This window comes from Scleropages formosus, chromosome 22 (assembly GCF_900964775.1).
Source record: "Scleropages formosus chromosome 22, fSclFor1.1, whole genome shotgun sequence".
Taxonomy (NCBI): Eukaryota; Metazoa; Chordata; class Actinopteri; order Osteoglossiformes; family Osteoglossidae; genus Scleropages; species Scleropages formosus.
Genome location: NC_041827.1, coordinates 17,451,199 through 17,473,181, shown reverse-complemented (window position 1 = coordinate 17,473,181; position 21,983 = coordinate 17,451,199). Strand labels below are relative to the sequence as shown.

The 21,983-nt window shown below is 48.1% G+C and overlaps 1 protein-coding gene across 2 annotated transcripts in view; it reads right to left on the bottom strand.

The window, feature by feature from the left end:
• Nucleotides 1-19,153, bottom strand: part of slc6a11b (solute carrier family 6 member 11b) — a 29,835-nt gene extending 10,682 nt beyond the window's left edge. Inside the window, exons 1-7 of one of the 2 annotated variants that reach the window (XM_018744596.1) lie at nucleotides 18,764-19,153; nucleotides 18,228-18,470; nucleotides 16,477-16,611; nucleotides 15,792-15,932; nucleotides 15,449-15,530; nucleotides 10,483-10,615; nucleotides 5,789-5,923 (exon numbers count right to left, since the gene is read on the bottom strand). In XM_018744596.1, the coding sequence (XP_018600112.1) occupies nucleotides 5,789-5,923; nucleotides 10,483-10,615; nucleotides 15,449-15,530; nucleotides 15,792-15,932; nucleotides 16,477-16,611; nucleotides 18,228-18,456 (855 nt within the window). In that variant the 5' untranslated portion in view covers nucleotides 18,457-18,470; nucleotides 18,764-19,153. Of the gene's footprint in view, nucleotides 1-5,788; nucleotides 5,924-10,482; nucleotides 10,616-15,448; nucleotides 15,531-15,791; nucleotides 15,933-16,476; nucleotides 16,612-16,774; nucleotides 16,793-18,227; nucleotides 18,471-18,763 lie in introns of those variants that run through there. The other variant, XM_018744597.1, reaches the window with a different exon arrangement.
• Nucleotides 19,154-21,983: the final 2,830 nt, after the last annotated feature.

Here is a 21,983-nt window from a genome sequence, read left to right as displayed (position 1 = left end):
CCACTTAGGAGCAGCAGAACTCAAAGAATGTCTGAAAGTCCCTGCATCAAATGTGATGAATGTGCAGCCGCTTAGTCGGACTCAGTTAAGCAGTCTTGGCGAAGAATGAGAGAGATTATGAAAACCCTAAAAGATGTTGGGGGGATATTTCTCGTCATAACGGCGCTTCATTGTCGAGTTCCATCGTTGATGCTTCATCTCCGCAGCTCTCTGTCTCTCGGCCTCCCAGTGAAGGTGAAAGCCTCGGAATCTGGGGCACTCACCTGTTCGGCACTCACCTGTTCACAGCGCTGTCAGGGAACCGTAAAGTGGGGGTCATTTTACATCACGGGCGGCAGAGAAATGCTTCCCGTGCTCCCTGCCGTTCACTTCCGGCACAGCAGACCCCCTTCCGCTCTCATTTCATAACAGCTAGTGCGGTTTTCAGAATACATATTTATACCACGCTGCACAAGGCACACAAATGGGCTGCCGGGCATCTGAAAGTCCGGTCCGGCGAAGCAGGACGCGGGAGCACATGAATCGTGGATGGTTTAAGAGCTGCGGAGTCGGGTTCCGGAACACGAGCGCTTCCGAGGCCCCCTCGCGGGTCCGGCGAGTGGGAAAATAGCGCATGGGAATAACCAGGGACCAACATGCGCGCGGCGAGGGGCCCGAAGCAATAAGCGGCCGACAAAGGGCGATAATTGACCCATTATACGGCGAAGCAGAAGCTAAACCGCACGAAAGGGGCTCCGCAAGGTGACAGCGAACGCGGCGCTCCCGCCTAAAAACGCTCCCAAGATAACCATTGAGCCACTAATCTCCTTTGCGCAGGAAACAATTGACAGCGCGCAGTATTCGCTTCCTCCACAGGGTTTCCAGGGAAACCCCTTTGACCCAACCAACACAAACCTGCTTCCCTCCAAGAACATCCTTTCTGCGCTGATGTTCATTTATGTCCTTTTTATTTCACACACGACCGCCGCCGATGCCTTTCCCTGGCTGCCAGTGCCGAGGCTCCCGTCCAGGGAATTACTTGTTGATGTTGTGGCTAATTTGGAGGGGTTGTGTTTGGTCTTGTTTGGACCGCGGGATGCTACAATGAGTCCGACCCAGTCCTCTTACTTATTTGTTTCTATTTTTTCGAAGTCCGGATGCGTCGACTGATGCCCCCGAGGCGCCTGGGATTTCGGCAAAGCCCGGTACGAGGTGCAACTTGGGAGAGGCCGGCCTAAAATTCATGCACAACTTGTTCGAAGTTGTTCTGGTAGCAACAGCGTGTCCCAAAACTTTTCCCGCTATACAAAAACGGGTGGTGGGGCACGTCTGCCCAAAATTCCAACAGAAATCTCAGAAAGGGGGATGGAAGAGCATTACACCCAGGCCAGCAGGTTGTGTAGTGGTTAGAGCTGCTGTCTTTGGACTCTAATGTCGTAGGTTTGAATCCCACCTCCTGCTGTAGTAGCCTTCACTAAGGCACTTATCCCAAATTAATATAGTACAAACTACCCAGCTGTGTAAATGAGCAAATTGGTGTATATAGCTTAATGTTCTAAGTCACCTTGGAGAAAAGCGGAAAAAAAAAAAAAAAAAAAGGCCAAGGAAGAGCATCGCATCTCCCTTTAATGATGACCGCAATAATTTTAACAATGCCACTTATTATCATTTATATATTTTTCCCCATCACCATGTGCCTAAAACCAAGTGCAACCGCTGCTGTAATTGGGATTCAGCTGTCTTGTCGCAGCTTCACTCCAGACGAATCCAGGACAACCAAATCTGCCAGCAGAAAGGATAGTGTTTTGGGTCTGAGAGCTGGGGAAAGTTGGGCAACACACTGGAAGCAGCACACACTGCAGTAATAAAGACTGAACGCAGGTGGCCGCACCGCCAAGTGAAGCTCTTTGTCCGACCCTTACTGTACCGTACCGTACTGCCTCTGTGCCGCTGCCGGGTGCTGGGTGAGCAGCAGGGAGCTGGACCGTGATTTTCAGAGGAAATTCTCCCATACGCACTGCCTTAATAATTTCAAGACCGTCATCATAACCTACCTGGGTGTTGAATAACGCTTTACAGAAGTTAAATACATATAATGAACGTTTAAAAAAAAAAAAAAAAAAGTAGAGATCGAGCGCAGATGAAAGCGTGTGCGTGCCTGTGCGTCTCTGTATGCGTCTGTTCATGCATTGAGGTACACTGATTACAAATGACTAACGCGGCAGAAAAATATAGTGGAAACGTGACATGAGAACTGCCCTTACGATTGACATGCGAGTCAAATGAGTTTTCGGAGTGGGAGAAATTTGAACGCTTCAGTCGTCCACATGTTTATAAAGGGAACTTGAGGTGTTGACCAGAGCGTTAAAACACATTTCTTTATCAAATATGTAAAAGTAGTGAGTCTCTGTACCGTAACGTCATCAAGAAAGGAGTTTGGGTTGCGATTTACCCATCCTATCCAATCGATCACCAATAAAGCTAGGGTTCAATATGTCTCTAAATGACTTGCCTAGTGTCCGATTTTTTTAAACAATACAAACATACGTAGGGGGTTTGGCCGGGTCCCGCTCCCTGGCGGTTCTGGGGTTCGAGTCCCGCTTGGAGTGCCTTGTGATGGACTGACGTCCCGTCCTGGGTGTGTCCCCTCCCCCTCCGGCCTTCCGCCCTGTGTTGCCGGGTTAGGCTCTGGCTCACCGCGACGGACGAGTGGTTTCAGACTCTGTGTGTGTGTGTGTGTGTGTGTACAAACATATGCACGAAATAAGCGCTGAGTAACAGAAAATGTCTCAGCCTGACACTGACAAACCATTGCACGATTACGCTCTTCAATGAGAATTAGCCAACTGCTTAACTGCAGTTCCCCAGTACAACCATTTATCTCGCAATTTCCCATTATGCCCCGTAAACAAATTCTCCTTATTTACCCATCTCCTATAAGTGCTGAATGTTAATTTCTTTCCTGTGCCTACCTTTGCGAGGCCCTGAATGGAGGGCAGTGGAACCAATCAATTACTTTCCACCAAATTAGCCAGTGCAGCATAAACAAGAAACGCTTGTTACAACAAGGCTGGCAAAGTCTCAAGACGAAAAAAAAAAAAAAACGTGCTTCTCGGGCCACTTTTTTTTTTTAAATTCGTTTAAAAACAACCCCAAGCATTGACAGCCCCAGGCAGCACCACCACATGGCCGTTTTGCTCTCCCCTGCACATTTCCGTACCGCACATCTGGGAATGTGCTGTGTTCCTCTGGGCTTCGAGCGGGTCATTCAGAAACGTCCCTTTCGGGGCCCCGAGGAAGGAGCGCCGGCAACACAGTAGTAAACACCGCTTCCACATTCATCTTCCTCTTCCAGACAGCACGCAGCAGGAAATCACTTCGCTACCTTCCTTAATTCTCCCGCATCTGTGCCAGCGAAACGCCCCTCCTCACAACGGCCGCCTTTTCAACGTGCGATGAGAAACGGGGCTCATCTCGCTCCGCAACAAGCGCATCGGTCAGTCACGGCAAAAAAAGCGCACGACACAGGAGCGAGCCGAATAAAATGCAAACTGTCGGAGACTGATGATTAAATCGTTCTCCGGTTGGGGGTTACAGCTCCGATCCTGCGGTACCTTTGGCGGCTGATGCCAACTCCCAAAACTTCTCATAACTATTTGTAAATAACACTTGGAGGAGACGGAGCACAATTTGTGTCAATGTGCTCTTGGGGACAATGAGAGCAATATATACATTTATCTGACACTTTTCTCCAATATAACTTACAATGTTAAGGTTATAGCAAGCCGACAATTAATTACCCATTTATACAGCTAGGTATTTTCACTGGAGCAATTTAGAGTAAGTACCTTGCTCAAGGGTACTACAGCCAGAGGTGGGAATCAAACCCACAACCTTTAGATCCAAAGCCAGCAGCTCTAACCACTACGCTACCAAAAATGTATAAAAGTTCATTGGTGCTACTGCAGCACTAAGACTTTTGTTAATTATGGGGCCTGCATTAGTCAGCAATTTTATTATTATTATTTATTGGTTTTTACTGTTGTCAATTTGGCTGACACTCTTATCTAGAGCAATTTACTATGTTAGGTTTGTATACAAAGCTTCTTACACTGATTTACCCATTTATATAGGAGGGCAAAGTACCTTGATCAGTGGGCTCTACAGCAAGAGTGGGATTTGAACTCAGGTCCTTAGGTTACAGCTCTAAGGGGGAGACTCTAACCACTGTGCCACCTGCTGCCCGTTCTCTGAACCTGAAACATGTTTAGAAAATTAGTTCAACGGGGAGCTCTTATAAGAAGCAGCGAAAGTCATAAGACCATGAAATATTTACACTGTCATGTTGTAAGTCACTGAAAATTGGTGCTCAGTGGTGTGGAAGCATCAGGATCTCTGTTGATGTTGTATTTACTCTTTTCAACCTATCGTTCAGCGTGGAAATGTTGATGTTGTTTGAAAGTATCTGTAAGGTTGAGAAAAGAATGTCTCCAATGGGGAGAAGGGGCCGCTGGGTCACTCGTGCGTGTGACTGGAAATGTGGGAAACGGCCTCAGAGGTGGAGGCCCATCCTGCGTCTTCCCAGGGGTGCAGTCAAAGGGGATTTAGTGGCAGTGCGGACAGTCCCTCGCGGGACGATGTTTGCCTGGGTTACCATGGCAGTACCAAGTGTCATTCAGACTGGACACGATGACGCATCTCATTACAGCAGAGTCCCCGTCTACAGGAAAACGGCTTCGCGCGAATGCAAGCGTTTCTGCCATTCCGCTTACAGGTTATTTCACGAGACGTAACGGCGTGCACATGAACGACGGCGCGCTGCTCATTTTTCAGAGCGTCGTGAAAAAAAAACGTATACCAAAAAAAAAAAAAAAACAGTCATCTTCATTCTACAAGCTGAATGACTCCAGACAGAGAGGCATTCGTGGAACCGTTGCCTAGCAACCTCAGATGTCTGCGTACAAAAAGACTCAAGTCAAACTCTGCGCTCTGAAGAGCGACGTGTCCTGTCGCCATCGGATGGAGACTCGCACCCGCATCCGGTGACAGCGGGACACCAAACGTCACACCTTCGTGGCTTTTTTCCCACCTCCACCAAGCCTTCGCCCTCTTACAGCAAGGGCTGCCCCGCAGGGCTCTGCGCTCGTGGCGACAGCAAACAGAATACGACCGAGCGGTTGTTACATCCCCAGACCAGCAGGTTTAACCGAGACAAGAACCTACAGACAAGCACACCTCAAACACACCTACGCACTTAGGAGTGTGTACCCGAAAGGATGCTTCCGTCCAACTCACCTCTACTCTCATTATAGCATCGAAACGAAATTCAACTTCTGCAGCTACCAGAGCCCAACGCAAAACACACACACACACACACACACACACACACACACACATACACACGGCAGCAAATGTGACTGGAGGTTAACGTCGTCATCCTGCGTGCAGTGCAAATCTCGAACAGTGAAATTCCACCGAGGGCTGAAATAAAAATTTTCAAAAATATTGCAATACACAACAATGCGGTAAAACCAAATGAGTAATTAGTGAACAGCATCAGAAATGAGCAGCGATTAGAAATATTCTCCACTGTGGGAATATTAGGCATAATTAAGGGGGGGGGACAAAGTCTAGAGCGAAGGGACGGCTTTGGAACCGAAGCACCTCCTCAGTCTGGTTGTGCGGAAACAGACCCCCCGCTGAGATCAAACTGGTACATTTTCATGTTCTGTTCCTTTTTTCCCATCTGTGCTCATCGTGATCACAGGAAAGCGTGATATGAGCTGTGAGGACGCATCCTTCTTCCTACCTGCGGATCGGACAGCCGGGACATGTCGGGGTACAGGTAGAACTTGATGCCCTCCGAGGCGCCGGGCAGGGTGATCCCCCGAATGAGCAAGATGAGCAGCATCACGTAGGGGAAGGTGGCGGTGACGTACACCACCTGGATGGGGGGGGGCAGAAAACAGTCATCGCTGGACAGCAGGGGGCATAGTAGTTAAGGATAAGTTGCCAGTTTAAGTTAAAGAGGGACCCTTGAGGAGGGTTTTAAACCCAAATTGCTCTCACAAAATATTCAGATGTAACAAGGGGTTCACAACTGAGATTAAATAAAAAGACTGAATTCCAATAATTACTGTAATAGTTCACCGATAACTTCAAATCCAAAAGCTATCAAAAGGTACAAACGTGTGCGAAAGGTAATGCTTACTAACATGACGGTGTTAAATTATTTTTATCCCGAAACCCCCCCCTCCCCCGACCCCCACCCATGCGAAACACATAAATGTGTAACAAGGCTCATAATAACTTCAACACGTTTGTCAGGACAGCTCCAACAATTCCTCTACAGCAAGTTTAAGGAAATGTATATTTTGACCATGGACTATGATGAATTCTTAATGGCGTGAGTCATTTCTGAAGAAGGTGACAGAGGCGCCTTTTCCGGCTGCTGACCGACGGGTTCGGTTCGGTTCTCGTTGGAAAAATACACACGGAATCTTACAAAACGTCATAAAACATCCTTCGTATTGGAAGCGCTGAGCTCAGCTTTCGCTGCTGAAAGTGTGCCGGTGACGAAGAGGTCTGGCGAGGGGTGTGAAGTGCGTCGGGTGCGAGAGCCCCGCCGCCAGGTCTTTCTCCAAATCCCTCACCGAGAGCAAGACCAGAGGACCGGTTCTCGCGAGGAGCCACGGCGTGCGGTGGAAAAGGACGCTCTGGGGCGCAGAACTGACAAAAATAGATTCGAGGGCCTTCGCCGGGATGCGACCCGTCAGCCCGATGTTCGCACCGGTCATCACGATCGCTCCGCGGCCGACCCGCCGAGGCGTGAGGTGAGCGCTACTGTGGGCGGGGCCTCTTGGGCGTAGCGCCACGGAAGGACACCGCCAGGCGGTGAGGTCTCCGTCCCGTGTCTCGAGGGCCTGCGGGAACACGTTTAGCCCCGCCCAATCTACTGGAACAAGCATCTCCACCACCCTCCCCGTCAGCCCACCAGCCCCGCCGCCGTAAGCGACGCGACCCCCCTCCTCGGGGTCCCGCACAACGAGTCAAGAACGTGTCGGGACAAGACGGGGTATAAACACAAAAAAACAGCCCTTCCTCGCACCCCTGTGGGCAGCCCCTGTGAGCCCTGCCGGTGCTGTGGGAAAATGTGCGGCGCAGGAGCTTCAGAGAAGCGCTGTTGCTGCAGGGAGCCGCCTCCTCACCCCCCGCGGGGCCCCAGAGCGCATCATTTCTAAATAAACAGAGCCGACCCCTTGGTTTCGGCAGCCCTCGCAGGAGCAAACGTGCCGCGCTGCCGGAGCAAAACGCGGTAAGTACGGTAATATGAGGACGTTCACCGCTTAACATCTTACAAGGACTCGACCCGACGAGTTTGGAGCGTCTTCCGGGCGCGCCGAAGGTCTCGAGTACCGACGCGCTCGTACCGCCGACAGGCGCCCACGCGGCCGCCCTTCCTCTCAGCTTCCCGAGGAGTCCGAGAGCCATTAAGATAAAAAACAGCAAGAAGCCGCGAAGAGCGGCTCAACATCTTCAACGAACCGTTTATCGCCCAGCCGGTACCCTGTTTCTTAAAGCGCTTCCTCTTATCCGTAACACCCCCCGTCCGGGAACTCCGAACGCGCCCATAGGCTGCACGCGCGAGGCACCCCCGGATCCCCCCGCGCCCCCCGCACGTATGCCGTCCGCTAGCGTGGGCTTCGGGCAGCCGGCCGACCGCAAACTCCCCACGTAAGCGCGGAGCGGGGCGGGGTGCGAGAATGGCCCGCAAAGGGGCCCGAGGCAAAGAGCTTAGCGATGCCCTTGAATGCTCAGATCCGTACGGGGGTCTGCAGACAAAATTTTTTCTTCTCCCCCTCTGGAGCAGAGAAAGGAACCTCGCTCTCCGCAATAACTCCTAAGAGGGGAACTCTGCATGCTCCTCATGAACGCTCCACTTTTCTCCAGTGAATGCAGAAATCAATCTTGGACTGGCCGCTAAAGCCGAGCCCAGAAGGAGCATTCTTCCCCGTTACTTCATGCCCAGACAAAAGCCACTTCAGGAGATACAGGCATCGCTGCCGAGCGCGTTTTTTCCCCCCTGGACCTGTACAATGTGAACCCATTCATTTTTCCTCAAACATCTCTCTCCCTTTCTTCCCTCTTTCTTTATGCCTCATTGAATTTGTTAGACTTTTTTTTAAGGGCAGAGAAAAAGAAAAGCATCCAGAGGAAGGCTAGTGAGTTTCAGCGGTTGGCAACGGCACCAAAGCCCTCATAATGCAGGGGATTGTGGGTAAAAGGCGAAGGTAGAGGAAGGCCGAGTCCCTCTTTTGTTTTCATGCATCGGGATAATAAATTGCTTTTCCTTGGAACTATTTTGTCTCAGTGGGAGATGAAAGTTTTTTTTTCCCCCTCCAAAGTGACATTTTTGTGGCTATTGTTTAAACTTATCATTATAAATCTATCTGTTATTTTCCTTTCGGTAAAGACTTAGTGCCGGGAACTTTAATAATAAAATAACTTGTTTCTTTGGTTAACCGATGCCCTCATCCATCTCTCCGCTCCGAAATCCCGAAATGTGCAGCGGTGTAATTTTGTTAAAGTTTTAACAATCCCGTGGGAACTTTAATTGGGTTTCAACAAAAAAAAGAAAAAAAAACATGCATCGAATATTGACACTGGTTTTGGTTTTCCAACCTGTAGATGGCAAATAAGCAGAATTAGTCAATGATCCTGACGATTTTGAATAAAATGATGCTCACAGTCAAGTGGAAGACGCAACAAAGCTTTTTAGAAGTAATACAGCTGTTTCGACACTTTTAAATTTGCATTTATATTTACATTTATTGATTTAGCCGATGCTTTTCTCCAAAGCGACGTACGTCTCAGAGAAATACAATTTGTGCATCAGGTGAAAGAGACATAGTCGCAGACTTGTGATTCTTAAGTAAACGTAGTTTGTTACTTTCCACTTTTATGCATCAATGTTCATCTCACGAGTGGGTGCATAACACTCCGAATAGACGAATCCTGATCACCTTCCTACAGATTTTTTTTTTTTAAGTTAAATGTTTATTTTAAAATTCTATTTTTTTTAAATAATCATTGACATTGACACTCTACAGGTTGAACCCCTGAAGTATGATGACTTACACTGTGTATTATGTGGAACACATAACGCACACTGCAGCTGGGGAATTTAACTGCAACTTTGGGAACGGTGCAGCGATACTAATGGGCGGCTACATTCAGAAAATGGGCGTTTCGTTCCGAAAGCTGTCGACTGCTCCCAGGGGGTTCGAGCGCCTCCACGGACGCGGCGCCGATCGCTCACGGCTCCTAAGAGATCGGGAGCCTTTTTCACTCAGCACGACACACGCGCAGAAGCGGCGGGCAGGAGCGTTCAGAGCACCTCACGCTTAATAAGCACTAATCCACTATCCCCCTTGAGCCGATACAGTAATTATTATGGCAACTTTCGAAGCGGGAATCGTTAATCAGGGAACCAGAATGTAAGGCGCTTGGAAGGCGAATCTGCGGTAGGAAACAAGCAACCGATGAGGTTTGCTTGTTTGAGGCGAAGCCCTGATGCGGTGAACAGTTTGAGGCGAGCCATCAGAAAGGCCGCTGGTGCAACACTAATACTCAGCGTCACCGAAAAATAGCAAAGGCCAGGATGGTAAACTACATTTTACTCCTTTAGCCAAAGTAACTCATGATGTTAGTCTGTCTATAATTACTTACCCATTCATAGAGCTGAGTAATTTTACTGGAGCAATTGAAGGTAAGTACCTTGCTCAAGGGTACAAGAGCCAGACATGAGGATCAAACTAGCAACCTTGAGGTCCAAAGACAACAGCACTGACCACTACACTACCAGCCAACCTTGCAAAACATCCTTTTACTTTATCTGACACTTTTCTCAGGCCAACTTACAGGGTCAAGCTGCTTACACTCCTTTACCCATTAATGCAGCAGGGTAATTTATACTGCATCAGTTCAGGGTGAGTACCTTGATCAAGAGAACTACAGCAGGAAGTGGGATTTGAACCTGGCTCATTTCAGGGCAAGGCGCTACCTGCTGTTCTTGTTTCATACTTAAAAAGCTGTTATTCCTGCTTCAACCTGTTATCAGAAAAGTACTGTTCAAACAAAGAAGAGCAGAAATTAAAGGCAAAAACACAGCAAAACAATTACAGGAACAAATCAAGTGGGGGGCAAATCAAGTGGAGTTGAGTTGATGATGCCAGTGACCTATTGATGGTTCGTACTGTAGAATATGATTTCATTTTACAGTATTATTAGCTTGCTGTATGCTGGATGTTGTGCTTATACCACCAGGTATCTTTACTGCAGCAACTCAGGGTCAATATTTTTCTAAAGGGTGCAACAGCAGGCCCCTCTTACAGTTTGAAGGTGGAGCTGTCAGGTTACAGACGTCGGTCAACAACAGCCGTCCTGCTGCTACGGAGTAAAAGTACCAGAGGGCATCTTCCTCGCTGCCAGTCGCGCCATTACCTTTCCTGTGGATTTCGGCCCTTTCCATATACAGAAGTAGCAGATGAACCAGGCGAGCAGCAGGCACAGCGCCAGCTCCCAGCGCAGGCTCCCGATGTGCTCTATGCCGCTCGAGATGCTCAGCACACGCCGCCTGTGTGGGCAGAACGGCCACAAAGTCACCGGTCAGGATTCTGCGTAAAAAGCGCACGTTTAGCAAAGCCTTGAAGACACGAGTTTCATGCGAAAAGGACAAAGTTAGACAAGGGGAAGATGAAGGTCGGTGTGCAGGGAAGACGTCTTTCAGCAAGGTCCTGCGAAGATCTCCAAGGCCTTTCCGTGGACATAGATGCTCAACGAAAGCCACGCCAGCGTGACCCCTCGGCCCCGAGTGGTAATATCCCAACAATAGGACTCTTTCCACGTGAACAAGCTGAAGAGTCGCGGGTGACGCAAAGTGCACGGTCAAGGACGCGGATGACCCGAGACCTTCCTGCAAAAGAGAGCCATGGGACAAAAAGGACACCGGCAGCAGCAAGGCACAGCGAACCCACATGCATTCACACGGGACGTGTGTGTGTGTGTGTGTGTGTGTGGCCTGTTCCTCACACAAGGCCAATAGCTGCAGAAGGGAAGCGCGCTTTACTCTGGCCCCCGCTTGTGATACTTCTAAACACACCCGCTACACACAAATCATTCCATGACCAACCAACTTTATTTTACATGCATGTAAACGTTGTTCTCCATGGCCTCCCCACTGTGCGATATCGACAAGGACTCGTGGACATTTGAAATATTCTTGGTGTCGCTCACTTGTGTTGAGCCCCACATGGGACACGTTTTTTTCCCTCCATAAACAGCGTTCCCAACAAACACATAAAATATCCCTAGAACGTCTATTCTTTTATGGGGGCACGGTGGCGCAGTGGGTTGGACCGGGTCCTGCTCTCCGGTGGGTCTGGGGTTCGGGTCCCGCTTGGGGTGCCTTGTGGTGGACTGGCGTCCCGTCCTGGGTGTGTCCCCTCCCCCTCCGGCCTTACGCCCTGAGTTGCCAGGTAGGCTCCGTGACCCCGTATGGGACAAGCGGTTCTGAAAATGTGTGTGTGTCTATTTTTCTATTTACTAGAAGATTCCACACAAAACTTCAACTTCCTTATTTTCAAGAGAACAATACCTGTCTGGCTAAAATAAAAATCTAGTATGTGCCGAATATTATATATTATTATGGGGGGGGGACTGTGGCGCAGTGGGTTTGGACGGGGCCCTGCTTTGTGTTGGGTCTGGGGTTTGAGCCCTGCTTGGGGTGCCCTGCGGCCGACCAGCATCCCATCCAGAGTGTGCCCCCTCGCCGCAGCCCCACTTGGGACAAGCGGTTGTAGACATTGTGTGTGTGTGTGTGTGTGTGTGTGTGTGTGTGTGTGTGTGTGTGTGTGTGTGTGTGTGTGTGTGTAACAGGAAAGGGGCAGCCTTACTTAATTCATAATATACAATCATCCTCGACACAGGGCCAATCGAGGACTTTCATCTGTTAGCCCTATTTGGACTTCCAAGGCACTCCTTCGCATTTAGAAGGATCAAATTTGGGTTTAGTGCCTCCCAACAGAGTTCATTTATTTCTTCCTTTATTCAGTGCTAGACACACTGCAGTACAGCACCTACAGTCATTCATTCATATGCACAGCACAACAATGTAACACACACATACACACACACACACAGAGACACACACAAGGGTAATTCAGAGTCGCCATTACAACTGAAAACACACATTTGGACTGTCGGAGGAAACCCACGCAAACACGGACAGAACACGTCAACTCCGCAGACAGCGAGTAGGGATTGAACCCAGATCCAGACACACAGCCCGGGTCTTGTGAGGCACCATGTCAGCTTGAGCGCGTCAATTCGTTTACACTGTTTTTGCCGATCTATTTTTTCATTTTTTGAATTTAATGTTGAATTAATACATAAACACTATGCCACGCCCACACCTCCGAGCCGACACGGAACACCTGGGACGCAACGCAGACCGGGGCATAAAAGGCTGAGTCAGACCAGCAGCTGATGCGGAACCTCGTTCGGCCTTCTCGTTTGCGACCTTCTAGCCAATTCCTGTTCCCGAACGCCTTCCCCGATCCCATCCCTTGTTCCCACGATCCTGTGCCTCTTTATGATCCTCGACCTCTTGGCTGTGTACCGACCTCGCCTTTTGGATTCTCCCTGTTACGACGTTCGCACCTCGAAGGCCTGTTTTCTGACCTCCTCTCTTGGATTTCCCCGAAGACACCACGTATACCACTCCGCACTTGGGTTCGCCGCTTCCTTCCAGAGCCGGACATGACACACTAAGTATCTATGCATGTTTTGCTTCTGAGCATCTCTTAAGTGTACAGTGCGTAACAGGTATGCTGAACGAGCGCAGGTAGACATACAGTATTAATAAGAATTAAAAATCATTCTCCCCTGATCTTGTGTTTGATAATTGTGTACACGCTTGTTATGTTTAATAATGTATAAGAACTACTTGTTTAATAATGCAAAGCCTATATACAGCTACTCGTGTTATGCATACCAGTTTGTACTGCGGTATGTGACAAATTGATGGTACTCAAGAATCACGCCTGCATTCAGATGTTGATGTAATGTACTTTTTGTATTGTTCTCTGAGATGTACCTCGCTTTGGAGAAAAGTGTCTGCTAAATGAATAAATTAAATGTTGTACAGTATTATAGAGTAATTACTGAAAGAGAAACTGCACTGTTATGTTGCATCATAACTAACTTTACCTGTTGAAGTAACTCTGTTTTAATGGGATCTGGTAACAATTTAGCAAAAACAGGTGTCAGTTTTGGGCCTCAGGAAAACATAAAAATTTTTACCACTGAAACAAATTCCATGCTATATCTCAGTTATGAGGAGAATTGATCTTATCGAGGTTTTTTTGGGAACTACCTTTATAAGGTAGGAGAACACCGTATAATGTGTTTTGAACAAAATATGGACATATATGCATTGCATTTACTTACTTATCCAATACATTTCTGCAGATTGATACATTTCACCATTTACACAGCAGGGTAATTTATTACTGTACCCATTCAGGGTAAATAGCTTGATCACGGGTACTACAGCAGGAGGTGAGATTCGAATATACAGCTCCACTTGCTGTCGCATTGGAAGTCAGCTTGGAAAGAGGTGTCACCAAAGATAAAAAAATTAAACAATACCAAGAAAACGATAACTCCGCCATGAACGGTTCCAAGCCCGGCTGAGAAAGGAGGAGGGTTGGGGGTGGGGATAGCTACCCCACACCGTAAAAACCTCGCCAGCTACAGAAACACCAACAAGGAAACTTCATGGCATCTCAGCTCTTAGGGATGCCTGGAGAACCCTTGTTGGCGGCCTACGTCCCAGGAGGGGTGGAAGGCATAAGAAGAAGAAGAAAACGATGAATGAAGTTGATTTTAAACAGGTGCGGCGCTGCGGAGCTAACGAGTTACCTAACCGAGCTACATGCTAACAGGCCGTTTCCTCGCTTCACAGCCACTCAGAGAAGGTCATTGCGAAAAATGCTTTGTAGTCCAACATACAGCAGTTGCATGTGAAGCACCTGTGTGCTACGCTTGCTACTCTGTTTCCTCTACTGCCGCTACTGGCATCAGTGTTGGAATTTGTTGGAAGAAGAAACAAAAGCGAGATGTTCAAGAGCCAAATTTGTGTCCATATCATCAGTAGCTGTGCCAGTGCCCTCTGGACGCCTGTCGACAACATCAGTGTAAAAGGAATGACAAATTATTACGGTGAAGGTTACGCTTCGCGGTCGCCTAGGACCAGAAGCTCACAGCTGAGCTCAGCTCCGAGCCAAGAGCGTGCTCCAGCATCTGCTGCTCAGTCCCTGGTCATCTCAACGGCACCGAGATCCTCAGCTTCTCGTTAATTTCTCATTCCTTGTTTGTGCGGCCGTGAATCGGCCGAATCGCCAAGGCCGGAGTTCCCAGGGGATTCTGCCCGTGGAGGCAGCCGTCACGCTGCTGGACTCCATCTTGCCGCCGAGAGGCATCGAGATGAAGGGCCTGTCATTATCTGTTCTGAAAAGGCGAGCTGTTTACACACGCATTTCCTCCCCCACGGTGTCTCTTTGATGGAAAAACGAGCTGAATTAATAAGCGGCTCTTTCTACAAACAAAGCAAACGTTCTTGACACCATCTTCAGCGATACAAGCAGTTCTGGTCTTGCAGGAACCACAGAGCACTTCCACCAGGCACGCGGAACAGGTGCTGCCCAGCAAGGCCACCAAACCAAAGCATCTGCTGAAGAGCCCATGAACCCCAACATGAACCCCAAGTCAGCAATCGACGCAGAGGTTCACAACCTGGACCTACGTCACACTCCAAGAGTTCAACTTTCCTACGAAAGGAACCGAATGTGAATTCCTTCAGCGAAACACTCAAATGCGCAAAGCGTGAAATTGTGAGCCATGTAAAATGCACTGGGCAGAAGAGTCAACCAAGCCATAAGATAAATAACACACACACACTTTCTGAACCGCTTATCCCATACAGGGTCACAGGGAACCGGAGCATAACCCGGCAACTCAGGGCGTAAGGCTGGAGGAGGAGGGGACACACCCAGGACGGGACGCCAGTTCATCGCAAGGCACCCCAAGCGGGATTCGAACCGCAGACCCACCAGAGAGCAGGACCCAATCCAACCCACTGCACCACTGCGCTACCACACCCTCCTTGAGATAAATAAAAATAAGATGCAAAAAAAAAATACAGGTAAATAAGAACAACTAATATTTCTGCCATAGTTTGACCAAGTTTAAGCCCTTCTTGCATCCCAAACCTGCATAAACCAATGGATGTTCCAACAATTGAAACGGTAACACATTCCTAAATGAATTAGTGAAGAGATGGGGGGGTGTTTTTAGTAAATAGAACACAAGACACATGGCGTAACAAAAAGGAAAGAGGAAAACCTACTCCCAAAACTCTATGACTGGGGATGTTGCATTGGGGTTGGTCACGTTGGTCCCGTTCACCCTCTGAAATTCCTCACAATTCGCTGTAACAGGAAAAGAAATGATTAAAAAAATCAAGTGGAAGCGCTCTCTCTGATAACTCATGAAAGAATAATAAAATGCACAGACATGGAAGTGCAGTTAGCTGTACTTCTATTTACAGTCCTTAATAATAACTAACTTAATATTTCTGCAGAATCTCATGTAAACAGTTTGAGTAGCAGAGGGAGCGTAACTTTCCAAAGGACAGGGAACAATGAAGGGACGGTGAGCGGAGACAGGGAGACGCACTCGGTGAGACCGACCTGTGTTCCACTCGTGACCGCAGGAGGCCCAGGGGAGTGTGGACGTGAAGCAGTTGAACAGGTAAAATATGGCCCAAGCCAAAATTATAATATAATACACATTTAAATGTGCTTCAATCACCTGTGTAGCATATCCAATACCTAGACCAGATGGAAAAAAGAAAACGTGTTCAGAAATCAGAACATCTCACTGGATTCAGTGCTTCATCAGTGGATGTGGGAATGCGAACAGTGAGTCACGCGTGGGAGCCGTGAGCTTCCCCAGCCACACCTGCTGTGTTTTCTCACACAGTCAGTCATGCAGCGGTAAATGGTTCGATAATCCCAACCTTTTAACATGCTTCCCATTTACACACCATTTTATTTATGTATATATAGGATATAGGTCCAAGAAATGTAAGAATATTAATACGATACTAATAAGACAGATCAAATTTGCATTTACTAGTGAAAAGTAAGCTTAACCAAACACTTTCTGCTGAAATTATTTCATAATGTTTGAAGTTCAGCAGCAACAGGTAATTCAGCGATTGAAGACGCGGATTTTTAACATAACCGTTATGGGTTTAGGTCCCAGGAGGGGATGCAAATTACCTAAAGTGGCGATGACAGTATTAAAGACACGTTCTGCGGAAAACAAAGAAATATGGGGAGCCGCAGATGTTTGGCAAACATAACTCATTACCCTCAAAGAGCGGACAAACTTTCCTCCAGCACGTGATGCCCCCTTCGCTGGTGAACTGGCCCAGTGCCGTCTCCAGGAAGAACACCGGGATGCCACAGCAGACGAAGAATATCACGTAGGGCACCAGAAACGCACCTGCAACACAACATTGGCCGTACATTGTTTACTCTACTGTTCTACATAAGGGAACCCAGTCTTTACCGTAGTGCGCGTGCGGCAAGCAGCGTGTCAAAACACAGGCTGTTGAGGAACAGGTTATCGCATCATTTCACATTAGGAAAATGCCGCCAATACCGACCCAAACACTTGTCCTCAGAGTTTGCATGGACTCGGGACACGTCCCATCTCACCAACACCATGACATTCTGACGTCGCCCAGCTCAAACGCTCCTGGGATCATAAGACCAGCTGGGCTGTGACATCACCGGCGGACGCCACTCCACGGCGGGGTGCGAAGGCTTGTGTCCTGCTGGCCAGAGCTGCAGAACACTGCAGCAGCGGGGCAATTAACGCATCGAGGGCAGCCCCATTTGAATGTGAAAGAGTTTCCTCGTACTCCATCATCGCCAAACAAGGGCGCCTTCACACCGCACGGAAAAGGTCGTCCGTATAATCATCGAGCGGCTCTCCCCGCTCGGACTCAACTCCATTCCAAACACACCTCAGTTCCCACCGCAGCCGTGACACGGACCCGACGTATGTCTCCATAAATCCGGCACAGAAATCTGTGGAGAGCCGATGATTTGGCATTTCTGAAGCCAAGAGCTCTGAGCCCTGCCAGGTCCCGCAGGGTCTTAGTCTGGGCTTGAACTCTTCACCCTACTGAGTGAGAGGGGCCAGGGGTGACTGAAGGTGGGGGGGGGGGGCCTTCCCAGGGGTCAGTGCACTCATGCCTGTCATCACAATCAGTAACAACTGAGATTCAGAACATATGAAGTATCCACATCTCCATCCCTCATAGCTGCCCACAGGTACATGTCCCTCAGTACAGTGCTGTGTCGAGAACACAGTGAGTTACATGAAAGTGTGTTTGAAAACAGAGCATCTGAGGACAGATTTCATGAAAAATCCGCACACTAGCGACTCCGTGGGTCTGACAGACACGCTGGTGTCTGGTGGAAAGGTACAGAGCACAGCGCCAGAGCAAAGCTACCTGTACGCTTGTTTTCATTCAGGGCTCCTGTTATGTGCTCTGTTCTCCTCATGTTGCAGGGCTGCAACTGGCAAAGTACCAGGGAGCTACAGCGATCATCATCTGTACACAATCTGTGCGCCCCCCCCCCGACCTTCATCGGGGGTGGGCACCTTCAACACAACACATAATTCAGGAAGAAATAGACCTGAAAGTTTGTTTACAGGGATGGCAGGTACACAGTGATGGACAGTAACAGCACGACAGTCACGTTCTCCAATAAACAGCGCGACTGTACGTGTCATTCGCGGCTCCATGTGCGCCGCGCGCGCACGATGCGGCAGCATCCCGCCGCGCGCCTGCGCGCGACTCCACCTGTTGAACCCGACAATTGCGCATCAAGCCCTTCGAACTGGACACTAAGCGCGCAGTGTTGTTATTATTATTATTCTTATTAGTTATTATTATTATTATTATTATTATTATTATTATTATTGTTGTTATTATTTCCAGTGCTGCTGCACTGCGTTCATGCTCTCTGTGTTAGGTTTAAGCGTGCACGCATTCTGATGTTTGTTTGTTTGTTTGTTTGTTTGTTTTGCAGCCAGCGGCGCCTTACCCCCTCCGTTCTTGTAGCACAGGTAGGGGAAGCGCCACACGTTGCCGAGCCCGATGATCTCCCCGGCCACGGACAGCACGAACTCCACCTTGTTGTTCCAGTGACCGCGCTCGTTCACCTTGCGGTCATTGCTGCGCACGAGGCTCGTGCTCGAAGCCTCCGCGTCCGCCGCGTCCGCCGCGTCCTCCGCCTTGCCGTTGATGATCGGGATGCTCTTCTCGGCTGTCATGTCTCCCCAACAGCCTGCGGACACAGCAGCGCCGTCAAGCGCGGACCGAGCATCGTCCTCCGACGGCCCGAGAGCCACGTGCCCGCGCTAGACGCGCTCGCGATTGCGCGACATCATTATTCGCAAACTTAATGCGTTCGAGATCCGAGTCTCGCGCTTGGGTCGGGTTTAAAGACGCCAATCGCATGTGCAGTCGGACACGGCGGAGGCAGGCAGGCAGTGATGCGATGGATGGAGTGATGATGGACTGAAAGGATGAAAGGATGACTGGGTGACGGAGGACAGGGCGACGAGGCGCGCGGCTCACCGGTGCAGGTCGCGCGGCGATGCCTCCCCGGGTCTCCAGCAAATCGGCGGCGGCGGATCGGGGATGGTTAAGGAGACTCCGTCCCAGCGACTCAAAGCAAGAACCCCCCCGAAGAAAAAAAATCAAAGCGCGAATGAGAGATCTGGATCCGTTTGCTTTGTTTGTTTGTTTGTTCGTTCGCGTTCCCCCCCCCTCCTCCTCCCTCCTCCTCCTCCTCCTCCTCCCGCTGCGTATGAAGGAAGATCCGAAGCGGGCGACGCTGCCGTGGCAACTTGTGACCGATCTGCGCTCTTCTCCTCGGGCTCCTGCGCTGGGATCCGAGACGCGCGTTTGGAGCGGAGCCACGTGCGCGCCGCCACCGTGCCCGCGCACTCGCGGCGTTATTAACCTTCGTGTGGCCGACGCCTCTGTCCGAGTCCCCTTCCTTGCAGTATCGCGCTAGGAACTTTTTCCTCTCACCGAGCCATTTACACAGCTGGGTGCTCAGTCTTACTCTGTCGGTTCGGGGTAAGCACCTCGATAAGGGTACGACAGCTGGAGGTGGGGTCTGAACCTAGCATCTTCGATTATAAGGTGACGGCAGACCAGGACACTGCACCACCTGTTGCCCCAAGACACAACCGAAACGAAAACGGACACGTTACGCTGATGCTTCTCTCCAAAGCACCTTAGTGGTTTAACCATTTATACAACATGATATTTTTACTGCATCAGTGTATTGCAGGGTATTTTTACAGTATCGGTGTATTGCAAGTGCCTTGATCAAGCAGGAGGTGGGATTCGACCTTCAAATGAAAGACAGCAGCTGGGACCCTAACCTTAAAGGGATGTCATCATGCATTTGCACTAAATCAACAGTCCCAGAAAACTAACCTGCACCTTGACTCAAAGTACATTTGCATTTACCTTTATTATTATTATTTTTATTATTTATTTACCTTTATTATTATTATTATTTAGCAGACACTTTTCTCCAAAGCGACGTAACAATGAACACTGCGGTAGTATCAGCCCACACCTTTTCCCCAACATGGACCCTGAGTGTCAAAAAAATTGGTTTATAGTGTATGAAAGTATTATTATTATTTCCATAACAATTTTAAATAAATTACATAATAAATATAGCCATCTTTCACAATCCTGTATATTCGGAGAATGGACATTTTAATTTTGGATGATTAGCCCTATTAAAATGGGTTCTATCACACAACAGCATATTGCTATATAATATAGTAATATTAAGAAGAATAATGTATGCAATTACCATTTATTATCATATAATTTTATTTTATTTTGCATTAATTGCATAAAACCTTGTTGCTTCTTTATGCTGAAAACACATATTGAAAAGTATATGTTGGTTAATTAAGAAATACGGTCATATGACCAGTTTCAGCACTCTATTCACCAAGCTGTCTTCGTGATTTTTTTTTCTTTTTTTCTGGGATCCTTAAATTGGTTCATTTCTCAGCTCCCCAGCTGGAAAAAATGGGGTGCACAACAGGGGGAATATCGCAGCCAAGTAAGGCCACTTCTTCCCAGCTCTCCACACTCTCGGCGGCGTGGAAAAGAGTGGCCTGTTCAGAAACGCTTTTTACACAAGGGTCAGTTGTCACTTGACGAGTTTAAGAAGTTGTGTTCTACATAAAAAAGCATGACCACCAAAGATGCTCGCTGAATCACTTGAGCAAAATTGTTAGTGTGTTTTTCTCCAGTAAAGAGGGGCTTTTCTTCTTCCTTCTGCTACACACTGTGAATTTCACCCTTTCAGTGTGAAATATGTCTTGTGTAAACGCTCAGATTCAGGAGTGTTGTGCGCTCTCTTCTGAGAACTGGTTTCTATGGCTTCTGCTTCGGGAAGTACGAAGGTCATGTTGAAACCTTAATTTCTCACCAAGTATCACAGTGCATTTGAATGTTCCAGCCTAAAAAATGCTTTCTCCTACTGTTGACCTACAGTTTGCAGATGAGTTTGCTGCTTGGATGGACTGCTTTGTTTTTTCAACCTATTTCTCCTGGAAACATTAAATTATTACTTTTTTTCATTTGCTCCTTGGTGGTGCAGAAAATATCTTGAATTATTGACTCCAACTGCACCATGTAAAATACTTCACTTGAAACATACCCACAGCCTGCCAAAATTGACAAATAAAAATGAAAAATGCCTGTGCTTGCATGTTTCTGTTTGGAAGACTGACCACCATCTACAACTCAACCTCTTCAAGACTAAGATCCAGTTCACCTGCTTCATCGGTTAAGAGCCTGGGAGTAAGGATTTACTCAAGTCTGTCCTTCTGTCAACGTATCAAAGCCACAACCCGGTCCTGCAGTTACAACCTGCATAACATCCTCAAGATTTTACCTTATCTCATAATGCACTGTACATAGCTGCTGGTCCAAGTCATGATCATATCCCAGCTGGACTTTTGCAACTCCCTTAATTCAAATCTCCCAACCTCCACCATAAGAGCACTCCAATTGATCCAGAATACCGCAGTACAAAACATGTTTGACCTGCCAAAGCTTTTCATGTATCTCCTCTCCATGTCTCTGTCTCTTGACTTCCTGTAGCTGCTCTTATCAAGACCATAAATGTATCAGCACCTCAATACCTGCAGAACCTGATTGCTCGCAACGGCACAACCAGACTGCTATGCTAATTTTGCCTTTGACCCCTTGATGAGTTAATGTACAAAGGTCTACAATCAAAAGTCTGTATGTTCTTAGTTCTAAATCCCATGTGGTGGAATGAGCCCCTCTGCCCTCAGAACTGCTGAATCCTTCTCAACTTTCAGGAGGGGTTTCAAAACATCTCTTTCATACTCACTTCTCTCAGGATCTCCTATCTACTCCATAAATTTGTACTACATTATCTGTTTTAAAAAATGACTGCCTACTGATTCTATATATAGCTAGTCATGTAATTTTATGCTGGTAAAAACAGTGCCATTGGACTAAAGGACTGTACCTTGTGAATAACGTGCCTCATTTCTGTGTCCGTCTGTTGGGGAAACGCACTTTAGCTTATTCTGAGATCCCTTTTGAGAGAAGCATCTGCCAGATGAATAAATGTAAATGTAAATGTGTTTACTACGCATTTGTCAGTTCAACTAAGAATCTTCCCTCTTTTATTTTTCATGGCATGATGTCTGTATCTCACTGGCCGGGGATGCTTGCTGGAGTACAGCAAGATGTTCATACTGCATCAGGTGAACACATC